General features: G+C 44.8%; 2 protein-coding genes across 2 annotated transcripts in view; one reads left to right on the forward strand and one right to left on the reverse strand.

Annotated features, from left to right (window-relative positions):
• Positions 1-3,971: 3,971 nt before the first annotated feature.
• On the reverse strand, positions 3,972-4,877 carry LOC135064831 (paraneoplastic antigen Ma1 homolog). The gene has a single exon (XM_063964314.1). The coding sequence runs from the start codon at positions 4,875-4,877 to the stop codon at positions 3,972-3,974; it is 906 nt and encodes a 301-aa protein (XP_063820384.1).
• Positions 4,878-5,173: 296 nt separating this feature from the next.
• Positions 5,174-27,378, forward strand: part of IL31RA (interleukin 31 receptor A) — a 102,454-nt gene continuing 80,249 nt past the window's right edge. The window contains exons 1-5 of the mRNA XM_063962497.1: positions 5,174-5,205; positions 17,324-17,392; positions 18,920-19,198; positions 21,630-21,750; positions 21,840-22,000. Of these exons, the coding sequence (XP_063818567.1) occupies positions 17,338-17,392; positions 18,920-19,198; positions 21,630-21,750; positions 21,840-22,000 (616 nt within the window). The 5' untranslated portion in view covers positions 5,174-5,205; positions 17,324-17,337. The remainder of the gene's footprint in view (positions 5,206-17,323; positions 17,393-18,919; positions 19,199-21,629; positions 21,751-21,839; positions 22,001-27,378) is intronic.

Below are 27,378 nucleotides of genomic sequence, written 5' to 3' on the forward strand. Positions count from 1 at the left end.
CTGGACGCCATTTCTTACCCATCAGATGCCTCCTAAGGCTGGCTCAGCGCTCCAGGACCGGATTCCATCTGTTATCCTGATGTGTACATTCCTGTATCCTCTCCTGTCACTCTGGGACGCTGTCACAGTAAACGCCATATTACACCTGGCATGGCGTCTCCCGCGGCCTCCGCCGCCGTCCCTGAACTTCTGCATGCAGAGTGTCTGAGTGGCGATTACGTCAGCCGCGGCCTCCGCTGTGTCCGCGTGGTTGGATGTGCATCTGTCAGCCTGGCGCCTCCTGTCTCCGGTGGCCGGCGCCGCCATTACTGTTTTCATTACCACATGGATTACAAACCAAACTTCCCTCCAAGTGTCTGCATGGGCGCAGCCATCTTGGATTCTGTCAGCTGATCATTTCCACCAATCTGTTCTCAGTATTGGTAATCTGCATAATTGCCTAGCCAATCCCTTCCTTGCTGCAGGTATAAATACACTGTGCCTGAGCAAGGAAGGCGTCAGTGCTTTGGTTGTCAAACCTAGTTCCTGTTTGTCTCTCTCCTGTGATTGTCTTCCAGGTTCCAGCTCCTGTCTCAAGACTTCCACCATAGAGACCCGCACCAGCATTCCACCTGCGGTGTAGCCTGACTCTCCAATCCATTGTGGATTCATCTGTTTCCAGCTACAACATTACCTGCTTCCAGCTCAGCTTCCAGCAGAGTACAGCTTCCCTTAAAGGGCCGGTGTCCTTTCTACACTTTACCACTCTCCACCGGTATTATTATTTCTCCGCTCTCAAGTTCTACATTTCAGTTCATATTTCATCGCTCCCAAGTTCATTTATTATTTAACTGGTTCCAGCCAGTATCCACTCCGTGCTAACAACAGTCTGGTTCCAGCCAGTATCCACAGCAGCTGTTTTATCTTCAGCAACCCAGCTTTTCCTGGAACACCAGCTGGCACAATCCTGGGTTATCTCCATTGCTACAGTCGGGCCTGGTAAGGACTTTCCATCTAGAAGATCATAAGAACTATCTCACACTACCAGTGCCCTGTGGCTCCTGCCATCCTGTAGTACCCAGGAACTGTATTTATTCTTTGCTGACTTTTACGTTTTCTTTTACTGCTGCTGTGTTGCGGAGTTGTCATAATAAACATCATTGACTTTTATCCAAGTTGTCGTGGTCACGCCTTCGGGCAGTTATTATTCATGTTACTTACATGTCCAGGGGTCTGATACAACCTCCCAGGTTCCGGTACATCTCAGCCCCTACAACTGAGGCTGCCTCCCGTCAGCTCAGGCCCTCAGTTGTGACACTTATCTGAGGCCCCAATCATACGGATAGCTGCCACATGTAGATATCCAGTGCTACCGACTTGATGGCATAGTCCCCGGACGACTGCAGCTGGAACTTCGATCCACGCATTGCTGTCCACCTTTTCTGTTGGATGGGGCATTCTGGACAACGCATCTGCATCCTGGTTGGTGAGTCCTGGTCGATATTTGATGGTAAATTTGTAGTTATTTAAAGCGGCCAGCCACCTATGACCAGTTGCATCTAGTTTTGCTGTAGACTGAATATATGTCAAGGGATTATTGTCAGTCTGTACTAAAAATTCCACTCCATATAAATAGTCGTGAAACTTCTCCGTGACTGCCCATTTGAGAGCTAGAAACTCTAATTTATGTACAGGATAATTTTTTTCACTATGAGATAATCCACGACTTACATATGCAATAGGTCTTAGCTGATTATCATGGAGTTGATATAATACTCCCCCGAGTCCCTCAAAGGAGGCATCAATGTGGACCTCATAAGGGAGTTCTGGATTTGCATATGCCAGCACCGGAGATTTTGTTAGACTTTCTTTTAGTTGACGAAAAGCATCTTCGCAGTTTCCATCCCATCTTACTCCAAAGGATTCTTTGGGCTTCAAATACTTTGTCTCATAGTTAATAGAAGAACCCGTTGCTTTCCTCGTGGGTGGATAGCCTCGGGTCAGATCAGTTAAGGGACGAGCGATCTTAGAATATTGCGGCACAAATTTTCTGTAATATCCGCAAAATTCCAGAAATGATCTCAGATCTCGGAGGTTATCAGGTCGGGGCCAGTTCTTTACAGTCTCCACCTTAGCGGGATCAGTAGCCACCCCTTGCCTACTGACTATGTGACTGAGATACTTTACTGATGACCGACAGAGTTGGCATTTTTCAAGAGATAGCTTTAATCTTCTGGCGATTAATCGATCCACTACTTTGAGCAGGCGCTGGTTGTGTTCTTCAAGGGTTCTTCCAAACACTATGATGTCATCCAGGTATACTAACACTTCCCTGTAACACATATCCCCTATTGTTTTTTCCATGGTCCTCTGAAATGTAGCCGGAGCACCAGTTATCCCTTGCGGCATCTTGAGAAATTCAAAGAACCCGATGGGGCAAATGAAGGCAGTTTTAGATCTATCATTTGCGCTCATCGGTATTTGATAATAACCACTCCTTAGATCTAATACAGAGAACCACCGACTACCCTGAAGACAATCAAGTGCTTCATCAACTTTCGGGACAGTATATTGGTCTGGCACGGTGCGGTTGTTAAGGGTGCGATAGTCGATGCATAATCTGATTTCACCGTTCTTTTTATGAGCTACCACTATGGGAGACGCGTATTGGCTCTCAGAGTCAGCTATCACATTATTTTCAAGCAGCCCCCGGAGATGCTTCCTCACGTCCTCGAAATCAGCTGGTGCCAGACATCTAGATCTTTCACGGAAAGGTGCGTCATTGGTTAATTTAATGTGATGTTCAACCCCGGAAGCCGTACCTAAATCCCATTCACTCTTGGAGAAGGCCGACTCTCTCTTTAGTAATTGTTCCATGAGAAGTTGATTATTATCCTCGTCAATATCACTTTCAGTAAAACAAGATTCTAACTCAAACTTTGAAAAGGGCCGTAATCCCTCCTTGGGTAAGATGACATCATTTTCTCCCGTCACCACCTTTCCTTCCACCCGTTGACTACGGCATTGACTGTTGGAACCTACCGACTCTTGCTTCACAACTTCAATAATTTCCTGCTCTTGCTTTTCACACCATTGGATAAGGTTCTGGTACATATTTGTATTGGTGCCCACGATAACTGGCAATTTCCCATTGTCCCCAGGGGAATCAGGGCATACCAAGGCTACTAAGGGAACGGTTTTGTTAGGGACACTCAATCCAGGGTCAAAAGTGATCTGGGTAACTACATACCCCAGATATGGGTAACGTTGTTCGCTCAAGCCCCATATAGTCAGACCACTAAGGGGTTGAATGGGAACATCAGACAGATGGTGGTTGTACCAAGATTCAAATATTATGGACACTTGTGATCCGCTGTCCATCAAGATTGTACAATCGTGCCCGTTGATCATAGCCTTAGTTATAGGTGCATGTCCCAGTAAACTATCGGGAACAGTGTGGGACCATTGGGCACTCCCCATAGCTCTAACTTGTATTACTGGGGAGTCTGTGCGGGGTTCACAGAACTCCCGTTGGAGTTTCCCCCGTCAGAGGCCCTTCTTCTCTCATTACTGTTAATTCCCCTCCTCTCAGACCCCCTTAGGGGGCATTCGAATGACCGATGTCCAAACTGCCCACAACTATAGCACTCATAGGCATTTCTAAAGTCACTTCTTCTATCTCCTCTTCCTAAACCCAACAGCCTATTGGGGGCTCGTTGCCGACTAGTCTGCAGAGCTATAAGCTGGTCAATTTTCTTGTTCTGTTCTTCTATCATCCTCAATAATCTTTCATCCACAGGAGGGGGATCAACCGTAGGTAATACAACTTTAACCTTTTTTATAGACTTTTCCCGGTTTTCCATTTGTACTTCTTCCAATTTTACCTCTCTGACTAATTCGTTCAATGTGGGTGGTCGATCTGGAGTCATAGTACAACGAAGTTTTTGCGCTATCGGACTGTTGGTAAGAGCCCCTTTCAAGATTTGTCTTAATCACCTAGCATCCACGACGTCTGATGTAAGTTCTCCTTTGTCCACAATTTTATATATTAACCGGTCCACTCTATAGATGAATTGGGTTAAAGTCTCTTCATAATTTTGATAAGTGCTGTTCAGCCTGGCCAACAGATCTCCGACATCTTCCAAGGTTCCAAAGGAGAAATCCAAAGCCTCAATATACTCCCGTAAAGTGGCATTGGGATTGCTCCTCCGGGTCGCTTGTATCACCCTCATAGGAGGCCCACGCAGACTCTCCACCACTCTCTGCTTTCTTATATGCTCCGGGCATTGCCATTCTTCCGAATGTTGGATGGCAGCCTCCCTCCACATATCGTATGTTTCTTCCCCTGCTGGTACAGGAGTAATTCCAGAGAATATCCTCAATCTACGATATCCTCCTTCGAAGTGCCATCTCTCCAGATGGCTAACCACTTTGTCCACTACAGCCTCCACCTGTGGTTCTGAGCTGGAACGCTGTCTGGGTGCAGCATCTGTTTCATCATGAATCATATAGGAACCTGCGGAATTAACACCAGCAATATGTTCTCCTGCCCCTTGCTCATCTCCTTGGGTAGCCTCTTCATCTTTCGACCTTTGTACTTCCGGCCACAGTATCTGGATTTTCCTCCCTGATCCACGTTCCAATATGATCATACAGGGAAATAACGTCCTGTCTAACACTTCCTTACCACTGAGGAGCATAGCATACACTTCTCCATTCTGTTCCCTCCATTTATCCACAACACAGGGATAACTTATCCCATATATTTGTCCCATGACTTTCAATACCTCTTCTTCCTTGACGGTGGAAAGATTCCCAACCAAACTTAAACTATAGTTAACATTCACTCCTTTCTCATGGCACCACCGGGTGATATCTTCATCCGTAACCTTCTCCATCACGACACTGTCTTCTTACCCGTAGTTAGTCAACAGAAGACGCTGGTATAATGGGATCTCAGCTTTGCCTCCAAAATGTAACCCTACTTCACTATTGGCGTGCCTCCACCCAAGCAGATATACCCTGGCTTGCTTGGGAAAGCCGTCCCCTAGTCGGGCAATGGGTTAGATGGTGATAATTACTCGTGTCTCAATAGCACTATTGAATACAGTTCTAAATAGGGACTTTAAATTCCTCACCTTGTTTGTTTTTCCCCGCAGCCTGATTGATTTACTGTCCTCTTCTCTTCAAATAGGTTTCCCAAATACACCCCACCAGCTAAAACAGGTAAGTAATTTTATTGGTAATAAAATGATTAAACATTCTCGGTTAAACGTTTAGTGTTATATGTTATATATATACATATATATATATATATATATATATATAAAAATATATTTTCAAATATTACACTCATTTAAACCTATTTCACACTATGTATGCATGCAACACAAAAAAATTTACCCACAGCAGTTAAGTCTGTGGACCCGGGGTTTTCTAAATTTTTCCTCTAACTATCTGCGCAGTTTACACCTAGTTAATATACTGAGTGACTATGTTTGATCACTCTATATTCTGTCAATATCTGAGTGGCCACCAGAGGGGGCGTGGGTTCATTATTGTCCGTTCCTCTCCAGTAAGGTATATTTACTTTTGTTACAGAGGGGGTGTACGATGTGCAAACTTCTTCCCTCTCTGGTTATAAGTGCTTGTAAGATGGTCAATAATGGCCCACATCCATTGTAACTCCACAGAATGGGGGGTCCGACCTCAAATAGGAATACCTATATCAGTTAAAAGCTCCCCCAGATCTCCTATCAGGGTATATTGTGGTCTATCCTATCCACAGCACTTGGAGGTGTCTTCCTAATGAAATACTGGGTGAATGCAGTACTTGCTTGGGCTCTCACGTTAATCCTGACCGACTAGAGTCGGCTTAGACCAGCTAGGTACTTTACCATAGGACTAGGATCTCATCGTACAGTTGATATTACCTTCCCACTTCACCTTGGTGTTAGCTTTACTTGAAATATCTACAGTCTCACCACCACCTTCACCATCTATTCCACCAAATTCACGGGAGTTGCACTGGGTCCCACTACTATAGCTCTGATCTGGGATAGTCCTCCCATATAATTATATGATCATAGAGTATAGCTGATAAGAGTAAAGCCTCCTGCAGTGTAAGTAAGTATACTGACTCTCATATATCCCTCCTTCTCCAAGTACTGATCCAACTTACTTGGGTGCACTTCATTTATTTTGTCGACACAAGTCTTGGCACCCCGTATCTGAAAAAAATCCTCTTCTTAGCAACCAGCTCTGTTCTGACATTCAGCTAGTACCTGCTGCACAAAAGCTCTTATTGAAAGTCTCTGTACATATCCCTAATATATATCTCTGTATTAAAGTTAATGAGGGAATGACAACCTATTAGCCCTATCAGTATATAGAATATATTTAAGGGTTTAATGTAAATAATAAGTCTCTTGGTGTGTCATTCCCTTGTATACTGATCCTCCTAATGGCAGTTATACCCAAGTGCAAGCACTAATATATATATTTGACAGGCGCTGTGCTGCTATGTAGTGTACAGTTCCAAGTACATACCTCTTTAGGATAGTCCCTTAGACAAGTGCGTCACGTTAGGGTTAATCTGGGCAATGCTGCTACCCGAGTACGCCCCCAGTGCCTCGAGGGTCAGTTTTGTTTTTAAGGCACTCCCCCGACTCCTACTCTCCTATCCATACAGGGTAGTCTATAATGATGGGCAGTCTGGCGGCCAATTGTATTCGGGTTCCGCCTTCTGAAGGGAGGACCTCGTAGCTAAGGACTACCCCAATACTTTCAGCCTCTCCGGCCCAACAGTCTCACCGTCACCGGGGAGGGTCTCACCGGAATGAGGGTCGATGCATCACCATCGCTTGGTTCCCCTTGCGCCTTGAAGTTACCCCGATGCAGGTGGGTACTTGCTCCTGGTGATACCGCTCCCCCGGCTCTCCGTTCACGGCGTGTCCGTCACCGCCTCTCAGACCAACACACTCCCCGTCCTTCTCCTTCGGCTCCGCCGCTCCGTTCCCTCACCCGTAGCTCTGTCTCCTCTCCTGCGCCACACTCTCGCTCTCCCGCTGCGCGGCTCGTGCGGCCGCGTTCTTCAAGTATCCGTTACCCCTTCACTACTCCAGCGGCGCGAGGGCTTCCAGAACAGTCCCTGAAGTACCCTCGTGCCCCCCAATTCACCACAGTACATATATTTCTATAAGTTGTTATAATACACGTTACAACAGTAATATATCATTGGACTTTGAACAATACTTATCCTCCATAGCATTTACTAACACAGCGTTACACACATATATGTGCAAAACACTTATTCAGCCGAACACAGTATCACCACGAACACTCTCTTCTCTGCCAGGTCGGCAGCAGGGAGTGACAGCTCTCATATGATAAAGGAGAATATCTGCTGATTGTAGCAACAAATACCGGTGTCTAATCGGACATACGGAGAACAAATACACATTAGTGCAATTATTCATCCAGCAAAACACAGTATAACAGTACAATATACTTACTCAGAGGGACATGGTGCTACCACTAATATATATAGATCTTCTATCAAGTTGACAGCAGGGAGTGATGACTCTCTTATAATATAAGATTTCAGGAATCAGCCATCAGTGCGAGTAGCACAATATATAGCAGGCAAATTTCAATAGTGGCACACAATACATATAATGATATTACATGCACAATAATTTATATATTATAAGAGTGTCAGTGCAATCATAGGAGCGGACATATTTTTATTTTCTTCACATTTCTATCTTAGAGCACATTCTTGGATGTTCTATCCAATTTTAACCCTATATTTCGCATGTTGTCCGATTATCGGTCTCTTAATAGAACAATAAAAGTTAAATTTTAATTCATATTTTGTGCACCTAACAGTACAACCCCATTTTTTTCTTGTGTATAGGGTGGTTATTTAGTAAGCTTCTTGCATATGCATGATCAAGAGGTACCCTTGCATATCAAAGAAAATCCACTCTTATGGCAAAAATTGTGGGAGGGAATTAGGGATGGCGATTGACCATCGATGATTTTAAATCATTGATGGTCTATGTTGCATACTTTTACCATTAATGGGGGAGAACCAGATGGTTTCCCTCCATCGATTTCTAGACCTAAATGAATATAGATTTTTTTTAACAAGATGCCGAGACACAGCGCATGGCTCCGCCCCCGACATTCGTGAAGCACCGCCCCCTGTCTGTGATTGGCCCGCGGACCTTTTCTATAGCATAGTTAGTGACCATCAGTGGCCACTCTCAGTTTCGCCATTAATGGCGAACATACTGATGGCCATCCCTAGCAGGAATGAGACATAAACGCAATGTTAATGCTCACAAATCCATATTTCTTCCCTTTTATAGATAACCTTGAGTTTCAAGACGGGCGGGCAAGCTGCCTATTTAACATATGGAGAGCAGGTGGAATTGTTAATCTAGGGAGCTTACTTGACTGTAGGCTTCAACGACCGCTAACGTCTGGGAGGCAGCTGACAAGTTCCCAGTGGTAGGACCATCGGAGCCTCCCACAATCCTGTTATTCAAAGCAAAGTTGTTCTACTTATTCCGAATGTAATGGGTGGGAGTAATGCTAGAAAAAGACAAAAAAGTCGAAAAATTATTTGAGGTGTGGGAGATCTATGTACAGTAGCTACACTTTCTACCACTATAAGATCGCAAAAATATAATTCTCTGACTAATACTTTGTGGTATATGACCAGGACACTGGGAGGAGATCCACCAGTTATCTTGTAAAGTTTATTCCAGCAGAGTTTCGGGGGAACGGGCGCAGACAACCCTTTTCTTTTTCTTTATCATGTTTGGTATTGTACATATTTTTGTAATTTTTATGTGTTTTTGGATGTTGAGAGTTTTCTATGTCCAGAAATATGTTGATTTATTAGAAATGTTTTGCGGTATTCCTACTTACTGTACCGAGAATTATTTGTAATGATGATTGAGACCTTAACCGGGATATTCAATTACCCCGACTTGCTGTCGGGTGTAATGTATCACCGCCGGGGGCTATCTAATTAGTAGAGATGAGCGCCTGAAATTTTTCGGGTTTTGTGTTTTGGTTTTGGGTTCGGTTCCGCGGCCGTGTTTTGGGTTCGAACGCGTTTTGGCAAAACCTCACCGAATTATTTTTGTCGGATTCGGGTGTGTTTTGGATTCGGGTGTTTTTTTCCAAAAACACTAAAAAACAGCTTAAATCATAGAATTTGGGGGTCATTTTGATCCCAAAGTATTATTAACCTCAAAAACCATAATTTACACTCATTTTCAGTCTATTCTGAATACCTCACACCTCACAATATTATTTTTAGTCCTAAAATTTGCACCGAGGTCGCTGTGTGAGTAAGATAAGCGACCCTAGTGGCCGACACAAACACCGGGCCCATCTAGGAGTGGCACTGCAGTGTCACGCAGGATGTCCCTTCCAAAAAACCCTCCCCAAACAGCACATGACGCAAAGAAAAAAAGAGGCGCAATGAGGTAGCTGTGTGAGTAAGATTAGCGACCCTAGTGGCCGACACAAACACCGGGCCCATCTAGGAGTGGCACTGCAGTGTCACGCAGGATGGCCCTTCCAAAAAACCCTCCCCAAACAGCACATGACGCAAAGAAAAAAAGAGGCGCAATGAGGTAGCTGACTGTGTGAGTAAGATTAGCGACCCTAGTGGCCGACACAAACACCGGGCCCATCTAGGAGTGGCACTGCAGTGTCACGCAGGATGTCCCTTCCAAAAAACCCTCCCCAAACAGCACATGACGCAAAGAAAAAAAGAGGCGCAATGAGGTAGCTGTGTGAGTAAGATTAGCGACCCTAGTGGCCGACACAAACACCGGGCCCATCTAGGAGTGGCACTGCAGTGTCACGCAGGATGTCCCTTCCAAAAAACCCTCCCCAAACAGCACATGACGCAAAGAAAAAAAGAGGCGCAATGAGGTAGCTGTGTGAGTAAGATTAGCGACCCTAGTGGCCGACACAAACACCGGGCCCATCTAGGAGTGGCACTGCAGTGTCACGCAGGATGTCCCTTCCAAAAAACCCTCCCCAAACAGCACATGACGCAAAGAAAAAAAGAGGCGCAATGAGGTAGCTGACTGTGTGAGTAAGATTAGCGACCCTAGTGGCCGACACAAACACCGGGCCCATTTAGGAGTGGCACTGCAGTGTCACGCAGGATGTCCCTTCCAAAAAACCCTCCCCAATCAGCACATGATGCAAAGAAAAAGAAAAGAAAAAAGAGGTGCAAGATGGAATTATCCTTGGGCCCTCCCACCCACCCTTATGTTGTATAAACAAAACAGGACATGCACACTTTAACCAACCCATCATTTCAGTGACAGGGTCTGCCACACGACTGTGACTGATATGACGGGTTGGTTTGGACCCCCCCCAAAAAAGAAGCAATTAATCTCTCCTTGCACAAACTGGCTCTACAGAGGCAAGATGTCCACCTCATCTTCACCCTCCGATATATCACCGTGTACATCCCCCTCCTCACAGATTATCAATTCGTCCCCACTGGAATCCACCATCTCAGCTCCCTGTGTACTTTGTGGAGGCAATTGCTGCTGGTCAATGTCTCCGCGGAGGAATTGATTATAATTCATTTTAATGAACATCATCTTCTCCACATTTTCTGGATGTAACCTCGTACGCCGATTGCTGACAAGGTGAGCGGCGGCACTAAACACTCTTTCGGAGTACACACTTGTGGGAGGGCAACTTAGGTAGAATAAAGCCAGTTTGTGCAAGGGCCTCCAAATTGCCTCTTTTTCCTGCCAGTATAAGTACGGACTGTGTGACGTGCCTACTTGGATGCGGTCACTCATATAATCCTCCACCATTCTATCAATGTTGAGAGAATCATATGCAGTGACAGTAGACGACATGTCCGTAATCGTTGTCAGGTCCTTCAGTCCGGACCAGATGTCAGCATCAGCAGTCGCTCCAGACTGCCCTGCATCACCGCCAGCGGGTGGGCTCGGAATTCTGAGCCTTTTCCTCGCACCCCCAGTTGCGGGAGAATGTGAAGGAGGAGATGTTGACAGGTCGCGTTCCGCTTGACTTGACAATTTTGTCACCAGCAGGTCTTTCAACCCCAGCAGACCTGTGTCTGCCGGAAAGAGAGATCCAAGGTAGGCTTTAAATCTAGGATCGAGCACGGTGGCCAAAATGTAGTGCTCTGATTTCAACAGATTGACCACCCGTGAATCCTTGTTAAGCGAATTAAGGGCTGCATCCACAAGTCCCACATGCCTAGCGGAATCGCTCCCTTTTAGCTCCTTCTTCAATGCCTCCAGCTTCTTCTGCAAAAGCCTGATGAGGGGAATGACCTGACTCAGGCTGGCAGTGTCTGAACTGACTTCACGTGTGGCAAGTTCAAAGGGCATCAGAACCTTGCACAACGTTGAAATCATTCTCCACTGCACTTGAGACAGGTGCATTCCATCTCCTATATCGTGCTCAATTGTATAGGCTTGAATGGCCTTTTGCTGCTCCTCCAACCTCTGAAGCATATAGAGGGTTGAATTCCACCTCGTTACCACTTCTTGCTTCAGATGATGGCAGGGCAGGTTCAGTAGTTTTTGGTGGTGCTCCAGTCTTCTGTACGTGGTGCCTGTACGCCGAAAGTGTCCCGCAATTTTTCTGGCCACCGACAGCATCTCTTGCACGCCCCTGTCGTTTTTTAAATAATTCTGCACCACCAAATTCAAGGTATGTGCAAAACATGGGACGTGCTGGAATTTGCCCATATTTAATGCACACACAATATTGCTGGCGTTGTCCGATGCCACAAATCCACAGGAGAGTCCAATTGGGGTAAGCCATTCCGCGATGATCTTCCTCAGTTGCCGTAAGAGGTTTTCAGCTGTGTGCGTATTCTGGAAAGCGGTGATACAAAGCGTAGCCTGCCTAGGAAAGAGTTGGCGTTTGCGAGATGCTGCTACTGGTGCCGCCGCTGCTGTTCTTGCGGCGGGAGTCCATACATCTACCCAGTGGGCTGTCACAGTCATATAGTCCTGACCCTGCCCTGCTCCACTTGTCCACATGTCCGTGGTTAAGTGGACATTGGGTACAACTGCATTTTTTAGGAGACTGGTGAGTCTTTTTCTGACGTCCGTGTACATTCTCGGTATCGCCTGCCTAGAGAAGTGGAACCTAGATGGTATTTGGTAACGGGGGCACACTGCCTCAATAAATTGTCTAGTTCCCTGTGAACTAACGGCGGATACCGGACGCACGTCTAACACCAACATAGTTGTCAAGGACTCAGTTATCCGCTTTGCAGTAGGATGACTGCTGTGATATTTCATCTTCCTCGCAAAGGACTGTTGAACAGTCAATTGCTTACTGGAAGTAGTACAAGTGGGCTTACGACTTCCCCTCTGGGATGACCATCGACTCCCAGCGGCAACAACAGCAGCGCCAGCAGCAGTAGGCGTTACACGCAAGGATGCATCGGAGGAATCCCAGGCAGGAGAGGACTCGTCAGACTTGCCAGTGACATGGCCTGCAGGACTATTGGCATTCCTGGGGAAGGAGGAAATTGACACTGAGGGAGTTGGTGGGGTGGTTTGCGTGAGCTTGGTTACAAGAGGAAGGGATTTACTGGTCAGTGGACTGCTTCCGCTGTCACCCAAAGTTTTTGAACTTGTCACTGACTTATTATGAATGCGCTGCAGGTGACGTATAAGGGAGGATGTTCCGAGGTGGTTAACGTCCTTACCCCTACTTATTACAGCTTGACAAAGGGAACACACGGCTTGACACCTGTTGTCCGCATTTCTGTTGAAATACCTCCACATCGAAGAGCTGATTTTTTTGGTATTTTCACCTGGCATGTCAACGGCCATATTCCTCCCACGGACAACAGGTGTCTCCCCGGGTGCCTGACTTAAACAAACCACCTCACCATCAGAATCCTCCTGGTCAATTTCCTCCCCAGCGCCAGCAACACCCATATCCTCCTCATCCTGGTGTACTTCAACACTGACATCTTCAATCTGACTATCAGGAACTGGACTGCGGGTGCTCCTTCCAGCACTTGCAGGGGGCGTGCAAATGGTGGAAGGCGCATGCTCTTCACGTCCAGTGTTGGGAAGGTCAGGCATCGCAACCGACACAATTGGACTCTCCTTGTGGATTTGGGATTTCAAAGAACGCACAGTTCTTTGCGGTGCTTTTGCCAGCTTGAGTCTTTTCAGTTTTCTAGCGAGAGGCTGAGTGCTTCCATCCTCATGTGAAGCTGAACCACTAGCCATGAACATAGGCCAGGGCCTCAGCCGTTCCTTGCCACTCCGTGTGGTAAATGGCATATTGGCAAGTTTACGCTTCTCCTCCGACAATTTTATTTTAGGTTTTGGAGTCCTTTTTTTACTGATATTTGGTGTTTTGGTTTTGACATGCTCTGTACTATGCCATTGGGCATCGGCCTTGGCAGACGACGTTGCTGGCATTTCATCGTCTCGGCCATGACTAGTGGCAGCAGCTTCAGCACGAGGTGGAAGTGGATCTTGATCTTTCCCTAATTTTGGAACCTCAACATTTTTGTTCTCCATATTTTAATAGGCACAACTAAAAGGCACCTCAGGTAAACAATGCAGATGGATGGATTGGATACTAGTATACAATTATGGACGGGCTGCCGAGTGCCGACACAGAGGTAGCCACAGCCGTGAACTACCGCACTGTACTGTGTCTGCTGCTAATATATAGACTGGTTGATAAAGAGATAGTATACTCGTAACTAGTATGTATGTATAAAGAAAGAAAAAAAAACCACGGTTAGGTCACTGGTATATACAATTATGGACGGGCTGCCGAGTGCCGACACAGAGGTAGCCACAGCCGTGAACTACCGCACTGTACTGTGTCTGCTGCTAATATATAGACTGGTTGATAAAGAGATAGTATACTCGGAACTAGTATGTATGTATAAAGAAAGAAAAAAAAACCACGGTTAGGTCACTGGTATATACAATTATGGACGGGCTGCCGAGTGCCGACACAGAGGTAGCCACAGCCGTGAACTACCGCACTGTACTGTGTCTGCTGCTAATATATAGACTGGTTGATAAAGAGATAGTATACTCGTAACTAGTATGTATGTATAAAGAAAGAAAAAAAAACCACGGTTAGGTCACTGGTATATACAATTATGGACGGGCTGCGGAGTGCCGACACAGAGGTAGCCACAGCCGTGAACTACCGCACTGTACTGTGTCTGCTGCTAATATATAGACTGGTTGATAAAGAGATAGTATACTCGTAACTAGTATGTATGTATAAAGAAAGAAAAAAAAACCACGGTTAGGTGGTATATACAATTATGGACGGGCTGCCGAGTGCCGACACAGAGGTAGCCACAGCCGTGAACTACCGCACTGTACTGTGTCTGCTGCTAATATATAGACTGGTTGATAAAGAGATAGTATACTCGTAACTAGTATGTATGTATAAAGAAAGAAAAAAAAACCACGGTTAGGTCACTGGTATATACAATTATGGACGGGCTGCCGAGTGCCGACACAGAGGTAGCCACAGCCGTGAACTACCGCACTGTACACTGGTTGATAAAGAGATAGTAGTATACTCGTAACAACTAGTATGACGACGGTATAAAGAATGAAAAAAAAACCACGGTTAGGTGGTATATAATACAATTATGGTTGGACGGACTGCCTGCCGAGTGCCGACACAGAGGTAGCCACAGCCGTGAACTACCGCACTGTACACTGGTTGATAAAGAGATAGTAGTATACTCGTAACAACTAGTATGACGACGGTATAAAGAATGAAAAAAAAACCACGGTTAGGTGGTATATAATACAATTATGGTTGGACGGACTGCCTGCCGAGTGCCGACACAGAGGTAGCCACAGCCGTGAACTACCGCACTGTACACTGGTTGATAAAGAGATAGTAGTATACTCGTAACAACTAGTATGACGACGGTATAAAGAACGAAAAAAAAACCACGGTTAGGTGGTATATATTATAATACAATTATGGATGGACGGACTGCCTGCCGAGTTCCGACACAGAGGTAGCCACAGCCGTGAACTACCGCACTGTACACTGGTTGATAAAGAGATAGTAGTATACTCGTAACAACTAGTATGACGACGGTATAAAGAACGAAAAAAAAACCACGGTTAGGTGGTATATATTATAATACAATTATGGATGGACGGACTGCCTGCCGAGTTCCGACACAGAGGTAGCCACAGCCGTGAACTACCGCACTGTACACTGGTTGATAAAGAGATAGTAGTATACTCGTAACAACTAGTATGACTATGACGACGGTATAAAGAAAGAAAAAAAAAACCACGGTTAGGTGGTATATAATACAATTATGGATGGACGGACTGCCTGCCGAGTGCCGACACAGAGGTAGCCACAGCCGTGAACTACCGCACTGTACTGTGTCTGCTGCTAATATAGACTGGTTGATAAAGAGATAGTATACAATACTACTAATATACTGGTGGTCAGGCACTGGTCACCACTAGTCACACTGGCAGTGGCACTCCTGCAGCAAAAGTGTGCACTGTTTAATTTTAATATAATATTATTTATCATGTACTCCTGGCTCCTGCTATAACAACCTGCAGTGCTCCCCAGTCTCCCCCACAATTATAAGCTTTATATACAATACATTGATGTGCAGCACACTGGGCTGAGCAGTGCACACAGACTGAGTCACTGTGTGACTGTGTATCGTTTTTTTCAGGCAGAGAACGGATATATTAAATAAAACAAACAACTGCACTGTCTCTGGTGGTCACTGGTCACTGTGGTCGTCAGTCACTAAACTCTGTCTGCACTCTGCACTCTCTTCTAATCTACAGTATCACAGCAATCTCTCTCTCTCTCTCTCTCTTCTAAATCTAATCTAAATGGAGAGGACGCCAGCCACGTCCTCTCCCTATCAATCTCAATGCACGTGTGAAAATGGCGGCGACGCGCGGCTCCTTATATAGAATCCGAGTCTCGCGAGAATCCGACAGCGTCATGATGACGTTCGGGCGCGCTCGGGTTAACCGAGCAAGGCGGGAAGATCCGAGTCGCTCGGACCCGTGAAAAAAAAAGTGAAGTTCGTGCGGGTTCGGATTCAAAGAAACCGAACCCGCTCATCTCTACTAATTAGCCCGGATAAGCCGGCGCATGCCGTGGCTTATCGGGGATTTTGTTTCACCTGCCTCCGGCAGGCGAAGCAAATTCCCAGATAACAGCGGGCTATTTCACCTGATAACACACCGGTTTCACTGAACCTGTGTGTTTACGGGTGTTAATGCACGTTTTTACTGGCAGAGCTAATCGAATAGCCCCACCACAGCACCCGAAGAAACATTGGGGGTTTTTACTCCCCGATGTCTCTTCAGGGAAAATTTTATATCCACCATAGCCTCCATGAAAAACACAAGTACTCGACAACAATAAGTCCTGTTTGAAAATTAATCGTTTTATGACAATTTTGTACACACTTTTCTCTCAGTTTTATACATTGTGGAATCAGAATCAGCGTTATTGGCCAGGTGTACTCAGGTATACTAGGATTTTTTTGCTGTACAGTGTATCGCCAAGCAGCAACATGAAGGGGGAAAACGTAGCATACATTACAAACATTACACGTATGAGTTCATAGTGTACATTGCAACTATATGATAAACTCGACATGTTAGACATATATACATGTTAGACTTTTTATTTATTGTTTAGCCGGAGGACAGCTAGTGGGAAGAAGCTTTTAATGGATCTGGTCAACTTCGCGGGGATGGACCTGTAGCGTCTGCCTGATGGAAGCGCTTCAAACAGTTTGTGACCTGGGTGCAGCATATCTGCCACGCCTTTCTCCGCTCGCTTCCTGACCCTTGACTGGTATAATTCCAGGACAGGACGGAGGTCAGCCCCAACAATCTTTTCAGCTGTCCTCACCACCCTTTGCAGCCTCCGTCTGTCACTCTCATCGGCAGCTCCATACCAGACTGTGATCGAGGAACATAGGACCGATTCTACGATCGCTGTGTAGAAGATGAGCAGCAGCTTCTGCGGGATGTTGAATTTCCTGAGTTGCCTCAGAAAGAACATCCGCTGCTGGGTCTTCTTTATGACAGTGCTCATGTTGGATCCCCATTTGAGGTCTTGGGAAATTTTTGACCCTAGGAATTTGAAGGAGTCGACATGTTGTGTCAATTAAAAATAAGTTTAAAATAAATAAATTGTGAGTAGAATAACAAAATGGACATTTTTAAGCGCTCAAATCATGTTCGTCAATGTATATTTTTTTTTTATACATACCACTTTTCTCTTTTAGTCGCTGACTGGAAGATGTTTGCCTGTATACAGTGGCTTTTAGCCATGCTGTTGAAAATACATACAACAGGTAATTTGTACTTCATATTGTTGAAATTATATTAATGTGCTCTAAATAGTTAGATTTACTAGGCCACCCTCTAGAGCCCTATCACTTTGGGACACATTCGGAGATGTAAGCAAATGGTTACTTGTCCACTTTACACATCTATAGATGTACAGGGCAAGGACGTAGCTACCATAGGTGCAGCGAGTGCAGCTGCTATGGGGCCCAGAGCTGAAGAGGAGCCCACCTTCCCTGTCAAATGACATGTGTTATATACATTTTTCACTATTGGGAGTACATAATGGCCCTTACAACCTTTTGCTATGGTGCCTGCAATATTTAAAGGTACAATATGCTCCTGGGCCTACTCATTGTAATGTGGTATAAAATGAACTGGTGGGCATTATTTATAATGTTACATAATATGGACTAGGGACACTGTAATGTGGTTTAATACAGTATGAAATGGGTACACTATCTGCCATAATGCAAGTTGGGAAAGCTGTGTTACATAGTTTATACTGGCAGCCCTGCAATGTGACATAATGGCCCTCATTCCGAGTTGATCGCTCGCAAGGCGAATGTAGCAGAGTTACACACGCTAAGCCGCCGCCTACTGGGAGTGAATCTTAGCTTCTTAAATGTGCGTCCGATGTATGCGCAATATTGCGATTACAAACGAGTTAGCAGTTTTTGAGTAGCTTCAGACTTACTCTGCCTGTGCGATCAGTTCAGTGCTTTTCGGTCCTGGCTGACGTCATAAACACACCCAGCGTTCGCCCAGGCACACCCACCGTTTCCCCGGCCACTCCTGCGTTTTCTCCGGAAACGGTAGCGTTTCCAGCCACACGCCCCTAAAACGCCGTGCATCCGCCCAGTAACACCCATTTCCTGTCAATCACAATGCGAACGTCGGAGCGATGAAAAAGCCGTGAGTAAACTTACTTTCTTCATAGTAAAGTTACTTGGCGCAGTCGCAGTGCGAACATTGCGCATGCGCACTAAGAGAATTCTCACTGCGATGCGATGAAAATCTCCGAGCGAACAACTCGGAATGAGGGCCAATATGAACTAGGGCACTGTTATGAGGCATAACAGTAACAACTGCTGCAGAAAGGTGTCTTTCTAGAAATATTGGGACAGGGGCCCCTTCAAAATTTTGATATGGGGCCCACAAAGTTCTGGCTACGCCCCTGGTACAGGGACATTTACACAAATATGTGGCAGTTGCACATTTTGCATCTTTGTAAGTTGCCTTTTCAGTTGCAATTCACTTCTCACATACACATGCAAATAATAACTAATTGCTGTTATTTTAATGTTTGGCAGGCAATTAGTACAGTCATTTTTTTTTCTACATTACTACCCTTATAACACCTGAAAAGGTCATTTACATGCTGCAAGTTCTGTAACACTTTCTATATGTTTTTTTAAGGAATAGAACATTTACTTATAGGTTAATTTCTCATCTCTGATTTCTGTGTTATACTTTTGAAGGCATTGTACATGTTTTGGCATTAATATCTGTGTGTGTTTTGTTTCCATTTCTAGGTTCGGAATCTTCAGTCGGTGGGGGGATATTTCCACGTGTGCATTTTGTTCAAAAGGGAACAAACACCACAATTTTCTGTAAGCTGGACAACAGTAGCCTGACAAGTAATTCCTTCTGGAGTTTGGGTTCAGATATTACTTCTGCACAGTATGATAGGATAAATGAGACTGTCATCAGTGTCACCATTGGCAATCTGACGGCCCCATCTGTCACAGTGGAATGTTGTATCTACGCACCTGATAAACAGCTCCTGGATGCAATTGACATTTGGACTGGATGTGAGTACTTGATGGAATAATGCCATATTCCCATACAATAAGCTATAGTCACTGTTCCTATTACTATGCTCATTCAGGTCATTTAGCTCTTGAATTTCTTAAAATTAGTCCATTGTGCAAAGTTACATGAGAAGGTTGTTAATGATGTTTGATCACGTTGACTCCTTAATTTTCACCTATGAGGTCTATTTATCAATTATAACCGCAAATATTATGTATCTTCTGAATGTACCATGAAGGGACCGCTGCAGATATCTCCATACCAGTAATGGCCCTTCCATTTCTGACAGGATTTACAAAGCTGTCAGATTCACCAAGTTACGGAATACGAAGCATTGAGGAGTTGGCCCCGGCAGCTGACCCCATCTGAAGATGTGGTCCCTTCACTCTGAACACATCGTAGGGACAGGCTCCTTTTGGAGTCCCTGACCCTTAGGATTTATATTGGGCAGTATATTGCATATGGGCAGTATTAAATTTCTTATTGACACAAATAGCATCAATTAGAAATTAAAATTTGCTGGTCTAAAACCCGGTAATTATTAAATATGCCCCTTTGTAACTCTCTCAGATGATGTGGGCGAGAGGAAAGCGGTGTTCCCCTGATATTACTGCAGGAAAGTACATATTAATGTGTTCTGTGACTGATCACCCACTACCGTACTTCTAGTACAATCTTAAATGTTCATGTAGTTTCCTGGAAAACACCTAACCAACAGAAAATACACCAGGGCAGGGGCGGCTCCAGAGGTGGGACTGCAGCTCGGTTCAAAATTCAAAAAGGAGAACCACACCAACTGCCAGTAAGTCAGTTGGGAATGACAGTTGGTGCCAGTTGGTGTGGCTCCCCTATTTGAAATTTGAACTGACCTGCAGCCCCACCTCTGGAGCTGCCACGGCAACGGGGTCATTTATATTGGTGAATTTCCTCAATATTTACATTTTCTATAATAGCCTAACGTGCGCTTTTTCAGCTCTTTGCAGTAGACCCTGCAATCGGACTAGCTCCCTCAACATTACACAAAAACACCATTTGCAAAAGTTGCGAGTTATCTAACAGTCAAGTGTCCAAGGCAGACTTCTGTTGCTTATATCCTGCTCCTAAAAACCCATTTTCAGTTTTGTGGCAAAGCCCTGATAAAGGCAGGACACTTTAAGGATAACTCCCAATTCCCTCACTATTCCCCATCTCTCATAGTATCCAAATCTTCTGCTGTATACCCCATACCCCATCTGTGCAATAGATACCCAAATATGTATTCCTTCTCACACTAATGACATTTGTAATTATATAAACTTATATCCATATTCCTTTTTATTTGAATCCAGGTAAAACATAATTTATATTTCTCTCTCTCCCCACTTTTACCCCATATGGCAATTTCAATGATAAATAAAAACGATAGTTACTGTACGTCCCAAGCTTGGTGACTCTCTTCCTATCTTGTGTCGTCCATAGTCAAATCATTTCCCAGTCCCGTCTCCCACGTGATCACTTTCCAGAATACAGTACGTCCCTCCTCCATGCAACAGTCATTCAACTTCTAATCCCCACACTCCTTGTATCCTTAAAGGACATAATGTAACGATAACATATCTACTGAAAGATGCTCTACATGTTATATTATTTTATATTTATTTTGTTTTTGACACCATTTCAACTTTTGACTCTCAGGACATGAGGTACAACATAGGAAGAAGTAGGTGTGTGACTAGACCCACTTCTAGGCACCAATTTCCTTACTGATGATGCTCCAACTGTTTTAGGCAGCTGGCTCAGGTCATCGGGTTTCTGTAGATTAGTTAGATCAAGTCTAAATTGGCTTGCCTGAAGCTACTGTCTTCTGCAACCTTTCTCGTGGTCCTCAGGCTCCCTAATTGCAATGTTTATGTTTTCTCCCAAAATACAGTTTGTTTGTGTCTAATTTATGTCTTAAACAAGTCATGTGAGTAGCGGAATATCATAACAGTCTTTATCTAATATTGTACATTTTAGTGTTGCCATTATTTTGGTTTATGTGCAATTTAAAAAAATTTTTTTAAAAATATTTTGTTGCATCCTAGAAAGTATAAACCAGAGAACTATCACCATCATCAAGCAAATGTAAAGATTGTGTTATGTACTGTAGGTTGAAGAGACCCGGTAGTCACTAACTAAACCAGGGGTGACTGCCAAATGCATCATGAGGCTCATCTTGGTGGGTGGCACTTTCCTGCACCTGATCCCCTGAATCACAAACTTCCTCCCATTAGAAGGATCAGATTTGTTATTCCCTGCCATCCTGATATACTAAGCTATGCATGTATAAATGGGAGCAATACTGCAAAAAGAAGAGTATGGTATACACACAGCATTTGTGCTGCAAGGCTACCGTTGTGCAGACCCTTAATTTGTGCTTAAGAGTTCTCTAATGATTTACTGTATTTACAGATCCACCAGAAACTCCTCAAAATATATCCTGTGTTTACTACCACAAAGAAAATATCACTTGTACCTGGAGGCCAGGAAAAGACACAATAATTCCAACCACTTTCATAGTGACTACAGAAACGTAAGTTCAGTGTGTGTTCTCTTTCTTCACCATGACTTGCAATTGTTATTGCAGTGCTTCTCTAGAGGTGTTTATTTTCTCATTGGCAGGCCATATGGTACAACAACTGTCTGCAATACAAGCACCAATTACTGCTCCTTCTTCTATGACAGTGATAGATTTGGCTGCGAATATCAGGTACAGGTGGAGGCTACAAATGAACTCGGTGGAGCTGCAAGCCAGCTGATATTAGTGAACACCACCAGATTAGGTAAATATTAGTGAACACCACCAGATTAGGTAATGCATCACAATTCGTAATTTTTGAAAAATTATTCGGAAAATAAAATTGGCTATGGGGCATATTTATCAAGGTGATTTTCATAAAATGATGCAGGAATGACAGTTTCTGCATAATGTTATGTATCACTGCTGCAAGTCCCCATAATCACAGGCAAACGCGGGGGGGGGGGGGGGGGGGGGGGTTCTGGTTGCTCGGAAACCCCCCTTCTCTTGGCTCAAATTTTGACAATACCAACGGTATATAATACGATTTACTAGAGCTGCTTCCACATCATGCAAGTTAAGAGAAAGAGCAGAGCTGCTACACATGCCCAGTGGTAGCAGCTTCTTCTATCAAGTTTGCGGTGTGTGGATCTGAGCACTGGACCAGAGAGTAGCTACCAGGAAGAAGAGACAGGAGCCTTATCATGAGGTGGAAGAACGTGTGCCTAGAGAGTGTAGTACTGGTTCCATTGTATTTGCGTATTTATTTATTATAGTATTTATTATAGTATGTCTAACCTTTTTCATGACCACTTATCTTTATTTATATTATTTAAATGTTTGATACAGTCTGTACTATAGACCATCTATAGTGTTACATATTAATTTGATACTGTATTCCATGTTCTGCAGAGTGGTAGACTGTGGATTACATTTGGAAACCCCCCTCTAGAAATCCTGCGTTTGCCACTGATAATTATGTACCAAACTCTCAAAGCGAAGCTTATCTGTGTTCGGCCACGTTGGTTTACCCTATCCTCAGGTAGCATAAATGTTTTATGCCTATGGGGACATATTCGGAGGAGAGGGATCTTATGATCCCACTCCTGCAGCCGGCTCCGGAAGCTGACATAATGTGCACATGGCAGTGGCAAATTCCCAAGAGTAGTCTTTCACAAATGTCAAAGACTCCTCCAATGTGCCAGGTCAGCAGCTTTTGGCAGTGCCATCATTATTAATACCTTTGCTCCTAAAACACACACTTAATTCTATTATACAGTGAGGATGGGAGGGGGATCAGGTGGGCCAATCACATCCCCAAGACAAAGTGTTCACAGTCTCTTCTGCCAAGCGCCAGAGCAGCGTTTACGGAGGGCATCAAATTATTTGCAACTTGGTGTGGCAACACTCCGACAAGATTGATCACTCGCCCTCCCTTGTACTATGGCTTAACAGATCTCCTGGTGACCCAGAGCTCTGCTGTATATATTTAGTACTATTATATTACTTGGTAGGGGAGGCAAAAAAACTACCAGATTTTACAGGTTAGTAGAAAAAAAAAAAAGCATGGTGTTAATATTTTTCCAAATGTGTCATACTTTACCATCCATGTGGACTACGATTGGGAATAGTAAAGAGAGGGAGCCCGCGTGGGTACATGTTTCCATCTAATTTGGCTTTTACATGGTTCAACATACAAAATGACACCCCAAAAAAAAATTGTCGACCATTTCCATGTCAACCTTTTGACTGTGCCGACTTTTTGTACCTGTGTCTACTTTGAGCCTGTCGACCATGTGTATGTCAACCATAAGGGGTCGCCCAATGATCCACACCCCTTGTAGATTATATACTGCAATTCTAATTAGCATTTATCATGCCTTTATTGTTAACATTTTTTTTTTTTTTTGCCTCAATCTGTATGTATACCATACTGCAGAGTTCCCCAAACTCCACCATTACAGTCCAGGTTTTAAGTATATCCATGTTTGAGTTCAGATAGATAAATCAAACTGACTGAGGTACTAAGTAAACTATCTATTTATCTACCTATCTATCCCAGTGGTGGGGAATATCTGGCCCGCGGCCCGCAAAGTCATTTCACCTGGTCCTGCCAGGGAGTCAGGGAAACCACTGTACAGACGGGACTAGGAGGGGGATGGCATGCGACAGAGGAGGACGTGAGTTAGGGGGACGGCAGCATGCGGCACTAGGAGGGGGCAACAGCTGACAGAGGGGGACGAATGGAGGAGGACATGGATTACCACGGCCAAGGCAACTCTGGGCGGGACTAGGAGAGGGTGTGACCTGGCAGCCGATGAGGACGTGGGTTATGAGGGCGCTCTAAGAGCTGTCTGCATGAGTGTGTCCCCTGCGTGTCTTCCAAGACTCCTGTGCCCGGATTCTATAAGACTTGTTCACCGAAGGCTGTTGCTGATCAGAGGAGGTGGTGTGCAGAAGTCTGCATGGAACCTGTGCTGCAGTGGTTGTGTGTGCCCTGCTGGGGACATTATGTATACCTGGCACTATACTGGGGACATTATGGGTAACTGTCACTATACTGGGGACATTATGGGTAACTGGCACTATACTGGGGACATTATGTGTAACTGGCACTATACTGGGGACATTATGGGTAACTGTCACTATACTGGGGACATTATGTGTAACTGTCACTATACTGGGGACATTATGTGTAACTGGCACTATACTGGGGACATTATTGGTAACTGGCACTATACTGGGGACATTATGGGTAACTGTCACTATACTGGGGACATTATGTGTAACTGGCACTATACTGGGGACATTATGTGTAACTGGCACTATACTAGGGACATTATGGGTAACTGTCACTATACTGGGGACATTATGTGTAACTGACACAATACTGGGAACATTATGGGTAACTGTCACTATACTGGGGACATTATGTGTAACTGTCACTATACTGGGGACATTATGTGTAACTGGCACTATACTGGGGACATTATGGGTAACTGGTACTATACTGGGGACATTACGTGTAACTGGCACTATACTGGAAACATCATGGGTAACTGGCATTATGTGTATCTGGTACTACTGTGGGCAGTATGTGTTAGGAGCACTAATGTAGGCATTATGTGTAAGGGCGAGCGCGTACTCATAATGTGTAGCTCCTGCCTCCAGCTGCCATTGTGGAGAAAGAGCCGGGTGCCTGCTGGTAACAAAATCTCAGCGGTCGCCCAGTATCTCCCTGCACGCCGGCTGACATTCTGGGTTAGGTGAGCCGGAGGAGGTTCCAATGTAACTCACTTTAACCCCTCTATCTATCTATCTATCTATCTATCTATCTATCTATCTATCTATCTATCTATCTATCTATCTATCTATCTATCTATCTATCTAAAGATCAAAAATAATCTACTTGACAAAAACTTGTGCCCATGAAACTTCTCTGTTTGTCCCTCTGGTAGTTTTCATTCTGTTCCACATTGTACCTTAGAAGTCACCTGTGAATTCAGTGATGGCCCCTGATGGAGGACTCATCTGTTGCTTTTGCAAAAACCTGAACAAGCTGTTCTGCTATAACATTAGAGTTGCCATCTGTCAGACTTTTCCAGGTTGCTGTTTGGGTAAAAATAAACATATAAAATGGACACAGGAAAAGTAATGATTATTTGCTAGTTCACAAATTCACACAGTACACAAAAATCTACCTCACTGCTATGGTTACAGGACATTAGTATCTGTGCCAGATGGTCTGATGTCCTGCTGACACTGTACTACTGCCCATCTAATGTCCCTGCTGACACTGTACTACTGGCCATCTAATGTCCCTGCTGACACTGTACTACTGGCCATCTAATGTCCCTGCTGACACTTTACTACTGCCCATCTAATGTCCCTGCTGCCACGGAACTACTGGCCATCTAATGTCCCTGCTGACACTGTACTACTGGCCATCTAATGTCCCTGCTGACACTGTACTACTGGCCATCTAATGTCCCTGCTGACACTGTACTACTGGCCATCTAATGTTCCTGCTGACACTGTACTACTGGCCATCTAATGTCCCTGCTGACACTGTACTACTGGCCATCTAATGTCCCTGCTGACACTGTACTACTGGCCATCTAATGTTCCTGCTGCCACTGTACTACTGCCCATCTAATGTCCCTGCTGCCACTGTATTACTAGCCATCTAATGTTCCTGCTGACACTGTACTACTAGCCATCTAATGTCCCTACTGACACTGTACTACTGGCCATCTAATGTCCCTACTGACACTGTACTACTGCCCATCTAATGTCCCTGCTGCCACTGTACTACTGGCCATCTAATGTCCCTACTGACACTGTACTACTGGCCATCTAATGTTCCTGCTGACACTGTACTACTGGCCATCTAATGTTCCTGCTGCCACTGTACTACTGGCCATCTAATGTTCCTGCTGACACTGTAGTACTGGCCATCTAATGTCCCTGCTGCCACTGTATTACTAGCCATCTAATGTCCCTGCTGCCACTGTATTACTAGCCATCTAATGTTCCTGCTGACACTGTATTACTAGCCATCTAATGTTCCTGCTGACACTGTACTACTGGCCATCTAATATCCCTGCTGACACTGTACTACTGGCCATCTAATGTTCCTGCTGACACTGTACTACTGGCCATCTAATATCCCTGCTGACACTGTACTACTGGCCATCTAATGTTCCTGCTGACACTGTACTACTGGCCATCTAATATCCCTGCTGACACTGTACTACTGGCCATCTAATATCCCTGCTGACACTGTACTACTGGCCATCTAATGTCCCTACAGACACTGTACTACTGGCCATCTAATATCCCTGCTGACACTGTACTACTGACCATCTAATATCCCTGCTGACACTGTACTACTGGCCATCTAATGTCCCTGCTGACACTGTACTACTAGCCATCTAATGTCCCTGCTGACACTGTACTACTGGCCATCTAATGTCCCTGCTGACACTGTACTACTAGCCATCTAATATCCCTGCTGCCACTGTACTACTAGCCATCTAATGTCCCTGCTGACACTGTACTACTGCCCATCTAATATCCCTGCTGACACTGTACTACTAGCCATGTAATGTCCCTGCTGCCACTGTACTACTGCCCATCTAATGTCCCTGCTGCCACTGTACTACTGGCCATCTAATGTCCCTGCTGCCACGGTACTACCGGCCATCTAATGTCCCTGCTGACACTGTACTACTGGCCATCTAATGTCCCTGCTGACACTGTATTACTGGCCATCTAATGTTCCTGCTGACACTGTACTACTAGCCATCTAATGTTCCTGCTGACACTGTACTACTAGCCATCTAATGTCCCTGCTGACACTGTACTACTAGCCATGTAATGTCCCTGCTGACACTGTACTACTAGCCATCTAATGTCCCTGCTGCCACTGTATTACTAGCCATCTAATGTTCCTGCTGACACTGTACTACTAGCCATCTAATGTTCCTGCTGACACTGTGTACTACTAGCCATCTAATGTCCCTGCTGACACTGTACTACTGACCATCTAATGTCCCTGCTGACACTGTACTACTAGCCATCTAATGTCCCTGCTGCCACTGTATTACTAGCCATCTAATGTTCCTGCTGACACTGTACTAC

This window comes from Pseudophryne corroboree, chromosome 1 (genome assembly GCF_028390025.1).
Source record: "Pseudophryne corroboree isolate aPseCor3 chromosome 1, aPseCor3.hap2, whole genome shotgun sequence".
In the NCBI taxonomy this organism is placed as follows: Eukaryota; Metazoa; Chordata; class Amphibia; order Anura; family Myobatrachidae; genus Pseudophryne; species Pseudophryne corroboree.